The 12018-nt window shown below is 36.6% G+C and overlaps 1 protein-coding gene across 8 annotated transcripts; it reads left to right on the top strand.

The window, feature by feature from the left end:
* Positions 1-6522: 6522 nt before the first annotated feature.
* On the top strand, positions 6523-11446 carry LOC107807474 (BTB/POZ domain-containing protein At3g05675). 8 transcript variants are annotated; one of them, XM_016631882.2, is made up of 6 exons: positions 6554-6630; positions 7365-7416; positions 7504-8563; positions 9037-9953; positions 10059-10170; positions 10281-11446. In XM_016631882.2, the coding sequence occupies exon 3, from the start codon at positions 7640-7642 to the stop codon at positions 8504-8506; it is 867 nt and encodes a 288-aa protein (XP_016487368.1). In that variant the 5' UTR covers positions 6554-6630; positions 7365-7416; positions 7504-7639; the 3' UTR covers positions 8507-8563; positions 9037-9953; positions 10059-10170; positions 10281-11446. The 8 variants fall into 8 exon arrangements, with proteins under 8 accessions (XP_075093671.1, XP_075093670.1, XP_016487368.1 ...); XM_016631883.2 differs by having other exon boundaries at positions 6558-6630; positions 7365-7431; XM_075237570.1 differs by lacking the exon at positions 7365-7416 and having other exon boundaries at positions 6523-6630.
* Positions 11447-12018: the final 572 nt, after the last annotated feature.

The following is a 12018-nucleotide window of genomic DNA, read 5'->3' as shown; positions in this document are numbered from 1 at the left end:
AAGTTTTGCTTGACTGAAAGTACTCTCTGATGCTACTGTTGAAGCTTGAATAGTTAAAATGTCTCGGACCATCCTTGAAAGTACCGGAAACTATTTTTCTTTGTCCTTCCATAATTACAAAAGATTAAAGGAGCCGTCGGGATTCACTTCCTCAATTCCCTGCGATAAATAAACTTCAAGCTCATTTAGTTGTGAAAAATCATTACTACTAGAACCTTGAGAACCCCTAAACCCTGCCCAAGCACTAGGTGCTCTTACTCCCGCAGTTTTTTTAGATGATTGAGAATAGAAGAAGACGGAGTTGGAACATTTGGTGTAGCATGATTTAATGCAACTTGATAAACAATATAAATAGTTTGAGCATTTATTCTAATTGAGGCTATTACTTCCGGAAGTTGAGACAACTTATCATCTTCAAGTTCTAAATCATTATAAATAGTTTCATACTAAAATTGAGGACCTCCTAATTTCATATAAGGATTTAACAAAGCAGTAACACCATAAATTGGGGGAATATGAAAAATATATTTTTTAAATATTTTTCTCATAGAATCAATAGCAAGTTTATAAATGTCACGACCCCAGTTCACCCTCCGTGAACTGTCGTGACGGCACCTAGTCTCTACAACTAGGTAAGTCTAACAAATGCGGAACATAAATGAAACTTGCGGAAGAAATAATCAAAAACCAAAATAACTGAATGGAAACAATAGTTATAATGCCGCTTGGCATATACAACACAACATTCTCAAAACCAAGTACACTATCCCAAAACTCGGAAACTCACGGAAACACGAGCCTTTGGAATATCTAACAGTCTAATAGCCCATTTGGCCAAGCTGCAAAAATCAGCTTATTTTGAGAAATGCTTTTTTTCAAAAGTGCTTTTCTCAAAAGTACTTTTGGCGAGAAGCAGTTTGTGTTTGGCTAATTAGTTTGAATTGCACTTCTGAGCAGCAATTAGTGTTTGGCCAAGCTTTAAAAACTGCTTCTAAGTGTATTTTTCTCAAAAGTGCTTATCAAAAAAGTACTTTTTGAGATAAGCTATTTTTTTCTGCTTCTCCAAAACTGCTTCTGCTTCTCCTCAAAAACACTTTTTTTCCTTCCAAAAGCTTGGCCAAACACTTCAATTTTTGGCCAAAAGCACTTTTGGCAAAAAAAAAAAGCACTTTTGGCCAAAAAAAGCTTGGCCAAACAGGCTATAACTCCAGAATATCTAACAAGAAAGAAAATACAGAAAGGCAATGTTTAGCAACTAGAATAGAAAGGGACTCCTCGGTGTCCGGACGCGACAGATGTACCTCGAAGTCTCTAGAGAAGTCGCCTCCCTCAAGGATGGTAGGCCTGAATAGCGGTACCTGGATCTGCACATGAAAAACATACGCAGAAGGGACATGAGTACACCATAGTGGTACTCAGTAAGTGCCAAGCCTAACCTCGGTTGGGTAGTGACGAGGAAGGTCAGGGCCCTACTGAGGTTAAATAAAATATAAAGTTCACAAGTATAGAACAGAATAGTATGAATAAATACAACAGTAAAATAAAACAGGATGTATAAGACATCAACAACTATACAGAAATAAGGTAAACATGGAAAGGAAATACAGCTCAGCACCAATAATAACGATCGGGGATCTCCCAAGATACCGTCATGTAGTTCCATGTGTACATATCCAATGGATCTCCCAGGATCCGGTCCCATAGTCCAACTCATAGTGCGCGGGGATCTACCGTAATCCCCTTCCGTAGTCCCAAATGTAAATACCCAATACTGGGGGAATCTACCGGGTGCATTCCCGTAGTTCCATATAACTGTGCAGGGGGATCTACCGGAATCCCACATCCGTAGTCCCAAAATAAACAGACAAGGGGGAGCTATCGGAATCCCACATCAGTAGTCCCAAAAATAAATACATAACAGCAACAGGAAAATATACAAAAATGGCAAACTTCATATTAAGGCAACAAGTGATTCTAGCCTAGCATGCTGCACAGAATTCAGGTAAGGCAGGTTGAGAAAATAACGTAATTAAGTCACTTAGACGTGCTTTCCTAAGCTAACAACAGGCTTAATAGTGCAAGTAATAGAAACAAGAAAGGAAACATACTAGTAATTACTTAAAGAAAACCGGATTTCCAACAATCAGCACAAGTACGCACTCGTCACCTCACGTACAAGACATTTCAATTACCAAATATACCAATCCTAAGGGAAGGTCCCCCACACAAGGTTAGACAAGCCACTTACCTAGAACCGACTCAAAATCAACCCGAGACCACGTTCTTGCCACGAGTACTCGACTCCAAATGGCCCAAATAAATTCAATTCAATTGCATAATGTAAATAACACTTCAAGTAATTGATTCTACAATAAAATTCTAAGATAATATGCGAAATTATGTAAAATGACCAAAATGCCCCTCAGACCCACGTCTCGGAATCGGGTAAAATTTATATTTCCAGAAAACAAAATCGGACCTCAATTTGTCCCTCAAATCATCACTCAAAAGTCTCCAATTAGACAAGCCCTAACCCCTCCAATTACCACTGATTTTTCTTAATTTTTCATGCTTAAATTGATAAAAATTATTCCAATAACGAGTTTAGAGACCAAAGACCTTACCCCAATGAACTCATCTGAAAATCCCTCTTGAAAAGTGTTCCCCAAGCTTCTTCCCATTTTGAAAAAGATGAAAAATGGCTAAATTTCGTGAAGACAAGAATTTATATGTTCTACCCAGCGATTTCCGCATTTGTGGCCCTGGGACCGCATTTGCGAGGACTTCGTCGCATCTGTGACTTTCACTTAAAGGCCAATTTCTACATCTGCGGTTACCCTTCCGCAGATGCGGTATCGCTTCTGCGGTGAATTACCCGCATCTGCGGAACCTGCTGATCCTCCACAAATCCGCATCTACGCTTGATTCGCCGCTTCTACGGCTCCGCACCTGCAGGACCCAAACCGTAGGTGCGGTTATGACAGAAGATTAGCTGCTGCAGCAAACTTTCAAACTCCAAATCCTTCTGTCAACCATCCGAATTCATCCCGAGGCCCCCGGGACCTCAACCAAACATGACAACCAATCCTAAAATATCATTCAAAGTTTTTCCAACCTTCGGAACGCTCAAAACAACATTAAAACACCTCTTTTTCATCGTATTCAAGCCTAAGAATTCTAAAAGCTCTAAAATATGCTTTCGATCAAAAAGTCTATCAAACCTCGTCTGAATGACCTGAAATTTTGCACACACGTCACATTCAACACTACGGAGCTACTCCAACTTCCGGAATTTCATTCCGACCCACGGATCAAAATCTCACTATCGAACTGGAAACTTCAAAATTCGACTTTTCGGCATTTCAAGCCTAAATTAGCTACGGACTTCCAAAACACAATCCGAACACGCCCCTAAGCCCGAAATCACCCAACGGAGCTAACAGAACCATCGAATTTCCATTCCGAGGCCATCTTCCTACTGTTCCGACTACGGTCAACTCTCCAACACTTAAGCTCTCATTTAGGGACTAAGTGTCCGAAAACTCTCCGAAACTCAAAACCGAACATCCCGGCAAATCAAATTAGCAAAAATAAACTTGGAAAAAGTAGTTAATAGGGATCGGGGCATTAATTCTTAAGACGACCGGGCGGGTCGTCACAATAAATTTCCCCGTCCTTTGAAAAATGAGCAAACAAATTAGCAAGTTCTGCAATATAAACAAAACGGTTAGACATAGTAGGATAATATTGCCCACAAAATTTATTTGTAGCAATATGAATTTTTTCTAAAAAATCAACAAGCATTTTAACATTAGCTCAATCCCCATTCGTAAGGTGCTCATCATCATTACTTACATGTGCATTAAACGTTGAGTTTATGGGGCTTCTATATTCATATGCATCAACCAAACTTTCATACGTGTAATTTCATCTGGTCGGACAATGTTTAGGAACATTTCTTTCTCTTAGGCCACATTCATCGCATCTTTTAAAATATTCTATAAGTCTACTTCTACGGTTTGAATAAAAAAACCAGTAAGAGCCATTTTAACCTTTTCAATTTCAATATTTAAAATTCTCATACCATCACCCACAATTAAATGGTAAATATGACAAATACATCTAACATGAAAAATGTTACTAAATACAGGATTTAGAGTAGTGGTAAGCAAGTCTATAGCATTTGTGTTTAGTAGCATTATCCACTAAAACTGATATTATTTTATCACTAATGCAAAAATATCTGCAGATATCCGCAACTATGTTAGCAACAAACTGCCATGTGTGACGTGAATTAATTATTCTATAAGCAATTATGCGCTTTTACATCATCAAATCCTCATCAGTCCAATGACTAGTAGCAGTAAAGTAATCACAGTCGTTGCCACTTCTACCAATATCAGTTGTAATAGCAATACGACAATTTATATGAGTAAATACATAGAACAAATATTATTCATATTCATGCTTATATTTATAAATATCGCTCTTTACAGTTGTGCGAGAGAAAACCTTTATAAGTAGGATTAAAAACTTTTCTAATATAATGCACAAACGAATGGTCAGAAGAAAAACTATAGGGTAAGCACATAACAGATATCATTTTTGCCAATTCTTCTCGATCTTTTTTTTTAATCATAATACAAAATACTACCGGTATCAGTGTTAATTCCCGATTGAAATTGAGTTAAACCGGTACTAAGGTCAACCTAACTAGGATAAGGTATACTTTTGTCCTCGGCGAAAGCTTTCAGACGAAGATATCTGACTCTATCTTGAGGGTGTATTTTTATGTGTCTAGCCAAAGTCCCCCCCTTCCCCTTCCCCCAACGATCCAAAATATTTAAAAGCTAACTCCATACCACAAGTTTTACACTTAATCTTATTTTCCGGAACTAGTTGAGTAAAATTGGCCAAACAGGAGATGCTATCGTCCGTTTGGTAGGTTGTCTAGAAAAAGTAGGGGCAGTAACATGAGTATCATATGAGTCATCTTTTGGATTAACAGGGTTATCACTAGTTGGATTAACATCATGAGCATGACTAGTGGGTGTATCATCATCCCGTTGAGGTTCATCAAGATCAATTTCCTCATCATCATTTTCATCAATAGTATTATAATTATTAGAATAAAGAGCATTCATTAATTCATGGTCTAATTATTCACCGGCTGCAATATTATGGCAGAATTGACTCTCGGTAAATTGAAATAAATTATTATCGCTATAAAAAAAAAGTAGGTGTAGGACGGATATGGGGTTTGGTTCGGTGAGCCGGGGGCAGGGGAGTAGGAACAACATGACCATTAGATGCGCTACTCTTGGATTTTCACTTATTCTTATTTTTACCAAAAATATGTTTTAAGGAAGTCATCTTAATTAATCAAGTAATAGCAAATAAATAAAACAAACAAAACTATAATATTAAGACTTAAGAGTTGGAACGAGTTTACCGAATTGACGAACAACGTATTGAAAATTGATTATTATTGAAGACTTGAAGACTTTAATTCACCAACTTCACAATTTTTTCACAAATTGTAATAACTTCAATATTTTCTTACTAATTTTTGGAATAATAAGCAATAGTAGCAAGTATAGAAAAAAATTAGAGAGAGATTGTGATAGATTGATATTGATGTTGTAAGAAAAATAAAAGAATGAGGGGGTATTTATAGTTAACAATAGGAAAAAAATATAATTATAAAAAGTTTGGGGTTAAAACAAAGTTAGGGGGTTAAATGACTATTTTCTAAATAGCCAACGACTATTTTCTAAAGCCCAACAACTGTGTTTAAATTCTCCAAACGGCTACTTTTTTAAAAAAAAACCGTTGGGCCCATTTGGCCCGCCAAGGGACCCGTCCGGTCCCGGTCCCTTGGTGGGCCAAACGGTTCAAAGCCAAGAACCGGCCCACTTAGCCCATTTGGCCTGTTTGGCCCGCGGTCCCAAGCAGATCCCGATCCTGGACCAGCCCACTTGCCACCCTTAAGTATTACTGTCATAGACACCCTTTTTGTCATAGTATTTCCAAAATTAAATCTGACATTAATCATAGTTTGGCGAAACATAGTATTCCTTACTAATAGTAACTTTTTTATGAGCAATAGAAATATGACACTGTATAGTCACCTTCAAAATAATGGCCTATACATACACACACATACATTAGTATATATTTATGTATGTTATTATGTATACACAAAAGATACTCAAATTTTATACACTTCTGTGACTACCAGATGTAAATAGTTTCGGTCACGGGCTAAAAGTAATCTTTGCTCTTTACACAAATAGCCAGCTATATTCACCATTTAATTTTTTATTATACACATATAATATAAAAATTATGCATATATTATACCTCCACCGGCTATTTCTAATTTAAGCGATTAGATGAGCAGCTATTTGAGCTTATTCTTCTCACATTAGAAATAGAAATATGAATATGGGGGCCCATTCTGCAAGCCCAAATAATGTACTAATGGGCTCAACTAAGACCCGAAAAACAAGACCCAAATCCAAATGACACCATAGTTTTCTACTTTTCTTCTTTAGCTGAGCTCAGTACTTAAAGCTGAAAAATTGCTACTTCTCCACCTCTTTTTCTCCGGCGAAACCGATGTTTTAGGTACCTCTCTTTGTCTCGCTTTCTCTCTTTCTTAAACCTTGAACACCTTCTATCAAGATTTTTTTATCAAAAAAGAATCCACTGCATAAATGAAGCTTCTATTTTTCATAGTTCTTTCTGATTTTTCCCAAGTTAATTGCATGATGTCCTAATTTCTTAAGTATTCCATTATTAAGTTGAGTTTTTTAACAGAAGTTTTTTATTTTAAATCTTGATATCTTGGTTTTGTGTTACCCAGTAAAATTAAAGGAGTCAAAGATTCTTTTTTTTTTAGTAATTTATATTCCTTGCATAACTGGAGATCTACTAAGAAATACCAAGTTGGGAACTTCTTTTTTGTGTGTCCGTCGCTTGTGTACAGAAGCAGCCTCTGAATACCTTTTTTTTTTTTTTTTTTTTTTTTTTTTGAGGAAATGAAAATAAAAAGAGGGTCTTTTTGCTTGAAAATTGACAGTCATTTATCTTACTTGCATAGGTCAGCAGTGTTGTTAGTGTCTAGTATCTGTAAATTGGTTTTGTTTTAATTGTTAGAGATAACTCCTTGCATGCACCAAAACAAGATAGTACAAACTATAAAGGTTAACTCATTGTAAAAGAATGAGGATGATGTTTGCTCTGAAATGCATTTATTTGCTGTTTGCTACCTATTACTGTCTTTGAAATCTGCATGTTGTCTCCCTATTTGCAACTCCTTACAATTCTTGTTTCTTTCAACTCTTTGTTTTTGTTGTCAGCGAGCTTCTGTCGACCTCTTTGCCCTCTACCCCTCTACACCAGACCCCACTGGTGGGATTCTACTAGGTTATTGTTCTTGTTGCTGTTGTTTCAACTCTTTGTTTTCTATTCCTCTAGATTGACCCTTTTTTGCTTCAGGTGGACTCTCTTGGTCTTGGATATACTTTTGATATTTTTTGAAGTCTCTGCTTCTTCATACCTGCATTCAGTCGTTCGGCTTTCCCTCGGAGAATAAGGAGGACAAGGAACCTTTCAGGAACTTAGTGCTTATACCATGCCCATATTTACCAATATACAAGAAACAGAATTATGTGGTACGAAAAAAGTTTTCTTGTCTGCTATCCGCTTTGCCACTTCCACCAGTGATTCTTTCCCTTTATTTGAAGATGATCTAAGAACCTCAGCCCAAGAACAGGTTGAGTTCATGCTCGAGGATGATGAAAAGATTCCTCTTGCCATAGCTGATGATGAAATAAAAGTGGAGATTGGAATTCTGGTGTCTAAAATATTTTGTTCTTTTGAAAATGAACTATTCTCCTTGATTTTGGAACCTGACATTGCAAACAAGGATATTGAAAAGAAAGTAATGCGGAGTCTATCTGACCTTGAATGGATGTGTAACACTCTTTTGAAGATGGATCTAATGAAGGACTTCGTTTCCCACTGGGCTAATATATCGAGCAATTTATTGAAGGTCATCGAAGACAAAAGACTTGATTCTATCTTGTGGGGTTTGAAGATAAAATTAATAGAAGTGACATCAAAAGTATTGGACGCAGTAGGTTATGGAACTGTAGTTCTTCCAGCAGAAAGTCGAGTAGAACTGCTCAAGACATGGCTTCCATACATAAGAAAAATGAAGTTTCTTTCCGATCAAATGGGCAAAACAGAGGCTGCATTTCCATACAAGATGAGTGAAGACCTTTCCCAATGCATTGAGGGAGCAATAGTTTCGTTGGTTTCAGCATTACCATCAAATGATCAAGCTGACATTCTAGCAGATTGGATAAGTGCTGAGCAAGTTAAATATCCAGACCTTAGTGAAGCCTTCGAGATATGGTGTTACAGAACAAAGTCTGCAAACAGAAGATTGGATGAGGCTTTGACGGAGTCAGCAACGCCATTGTCACCCTCTAGCTAATTTCTGAAGAGGAAACTTCACCTGGCTCTTGTAGTAGAGTGCCCAACATATTCCCCGGTGAGTTGGAGCTTTGTGAAAATGTGATGATTTTGCATCTATCTGATTAATTTTAGTCATTTGATGTGTAATTGTAATCTGCTTATTTAATTGCAATTGAAAATTTCTTTCATCTAATAGACATCTAAAGATAGGAAATGATGCACCATAAAAAGACATGCATAAATTAAAAAAAACCTCCAACTTCAACAATAATCAAACAAATAAGTACTTTTACATTGAGTTTTACCAAATCCACCCATGGTGTAAAGAATTTATTTAATTATTATAATATTTTTTTTGCAAAAAACTGGTGTAAATAATTTTTACATTATCAAGTCGCCTTTACCTATTATAGCTAGTAACTTGCCTTGTATTCAAGATTACACCTGCTTTTTATGGAAGGGTTACCTGTAGTCTACAGGCTGTAGATATAATTTTGTTGACTTGATACTGTAAAGCTTTCTTTTGGTTGATCCATTTTTACATTTCAGGGCAGAAGAATTTAGGTGAAGGTCATGCATCTAGTATTTTTCTATCTGCACCTTCAAAGAGGGCTTTATTCTGGAAAGAGGAAGCATGAGAAGTCCTTTCCTGGCATAGATCACGCAAAAGTCACATCCATGCTCTTGCGATATGTCAAGAGCCATGTCCCCTTCATACTTGCTTAATGAACTAAGTCAAATATTAGAATTTTGTGCTTGATAATTTTCCAAGATTGAGCTTGTTCCACAAAGTGATATCTATAATCCTTTCTATTTGCGATTTTGATGTTGATGCAAATTTCCAGAGTATTACTAAATACTAATATTTAGGCGGATGATGAAGTAAAACATGGGTATGAAGGCTTGACATTTAACAAGATGCTGAGGAAGAGAGCTGAAACTAAAGAGGAAGAAAAGACCTCTCAGGAAAAGGGAAAATTTGGATGAACCAAGTGGAGATGGATTTCTACAACCTGTAGTCTATTGGTAGACACTCCGAGATAGATGGACAAATTATTCATGGAGATCAAGAACCTTAGAAAGATCCTGCAAGCAAGAATAGGCTTTTGATTCTAGGAATATTGAGAATGATGATTCATTTGTTGAAGCTATTAATAACCTTATTTACGAGATCAGTGTGCTGATAACTTCCTATGCTGCTGGACTTTTGTTGGAGGGTGCAAACTCCTCAAAGAAGCTTGGTTTATCGTCGATGCCTTCCAAGGCTCTCCGGCCAAAAGGTTTCTCATATTTCTTCAACTTCCGGTCTTGCAAATGTTGTTTCTCTGTCATCTCCTCTGTTTCTGATCCAAGTATGCTGCCAGTATCCGTTGTCGATGTATCACAAAAGATTTGAGAAGAATCAGAAACATAATAAGTGCAAAAAAGTTCAGTTCTTCTAGGAAGGCCGTAACAAGCTTCTCCAGGCAAATGCTTGTTCCCTCTTTCTTCAACTGTTATTGCTACAAATGTTGTTTCAATGTTAGCTCCTCTCTTTCTAACCCAAAGTATGATTTTCTTATCCATTGCAGGCATTCCATCGACCATTTTAAAAATTAAACACAGAAGTTGTAAAACAGTTCAGCCATTCTTTCAGGAAAAGCAAAACACAGAAGCGGAAATATTCAATGTGTTCAACGGAAGGTAATGGAGAAGGTGGTTTGCAGTGATTATACACATAGTTGGATTGATAATATGTCTGTCATGCCATTTAATAAGCAGTTATATATTTCCTTTAATGTAACTTTGTGAAGGTTTAAAGGACAGCCTGAGGAAGGATGCCACCTGATCAATTCTTCAAGAAAATAAGGCTTCAAGTACCTAGCAGTAAAAGTGGATCCGTGCTGAAAGTAGTAAAAGTTCGGAGTTGATAGTGAAACAACATTTCTAGCCATAACAATTTAAGAAATAGGGGTCAAGCTTTTGTTTGGAGAGGCTTGTTATGCCTTCCCTTTGAGGACAACTGAATTTTTTTGCACTTATTATGTGGTTGATTCTTCTCAAATTTTCTGTTTAATACTTGCAATGGATTTTAGTGGCATATTTTGGAAATAGAATTTGCAAGATTGACAAGTGAAGAAATATGGTAAAACTATTGCTTGGAGAGCCTTGGAAGGCACTTATGATGAACCAAGCTTCTTTGAGGAGTTTACATCCTCGGAAGATGTCCAGCCGCACATGAAGTTATCAACACTTTGGATCTTACAGCTTCAACAACTGGATCATCATTCTCAATATTCCTAGAATCAAAAGCCTATTCTCGCAGGATCTTTCTAAGGTTCTTGATCTCCAAACTTTTTCCATCCATCTCGGAGTGTCTACTAATAGACTTGCCAGCTTGTAGAAATTCTCGCAGGTCTTTTCTTGCTCTTTTTGGAGTTGCACATTTTGGTTTCCATGGCTATAGGTCTTAACAAGCTTATCGTCAATTAGTACTTCAAGGTTATAAAATATTAGTTTCAATTCTCTTCTTGAGTGTCCTGTTATGTTTTAAACCTTCATATCCATGTTTTTCTTCATCATTAACTGAAACATAATTCAGTAATATTCTAGAAATGGGCATCGACTTGTAAATTGCCAATAGAAAGGATTATAAATATTACTTTGTGGAACAAGCTCATTAGAAAATTCTCAACCACAAAAATCTAATAGTTGACTTGGTCCAGTAAGCAAATATGAATGGGATATTGCTATTGACAAATCACGACAACATGGATACTACTCTTGTGTGATCTATGCTAGTGAGGACTTCTCATGCTTCTCCTTTCCATAGTACAGCTTCTTCAGAGGTGCATGACAGAACATAAAATACTGCTTGCATAGATTTTGCCTAAATTTTTCTGCCTTTAAATGTAATGTTGTTATTTGAGTTCAAAGACATTTTGTATTGAAAGGTTGACATATTATTCTGTTTTTTTAATCTTGACTAGCAATTGTAAGACAAGCACAATTTCCTGAATTTAATCAAATGTTACCTGATCCCTGTATTCTGTGTGCTGCCGTAAAGCACATCAAGCATATACATAGTCAAGTGTATTAGCCCTAGTAATTAGCTTGCAGAAGCATAGTTTATCCAAGTTTTTTAGATATTGGAGGAGTCTGCTATTTTGGCAGTCATTATCAGGATATCATCTTTCAATAAAAGGTTTATGTTGATAGAGAAGTTTCTAACTCAAATCCAACTACGACGGGCTCGTTTGGTATGAGGGATAATTAATCATGGGATTAAATTTGAGATGTGTTTATCCCATATCTGGTTGAAATAAATCGTGGTATAATTGATCTCGATATTAGTTATTTCGGGATTGTAATGTTTTTATACCTATGGGAAGGTGCGATAACTAATTCCGGGATAATTAATTGTGGGATAGCTTGTTTCCCAACCAAACGAGGCTTAAAAGATTTATGTTGTCCGAGTTGGTCTCCAACTTAAAGTGCAGAGATCTCAAAGTTATTGTTGATTCTATACAACCAAAAAATATAAAATCTATT

This window comes from Nicotiana tabacum, chromosome 18, assembly GCF_000715075.1.
Source record: "Nicotiana tabacum cultivar K326 chromosome 18, ASM71507v2, whole genome shotgun sequence".
NCBI lineage: Eukaryota > Viridiplantae > Streptophyta > Magnoliopsida > Solanales > Solanaceae > Nicotiana > Nicotiana tabacum.
This window is presented reverse-complemented; position numbering and strand designations above follow the sequence as displayed.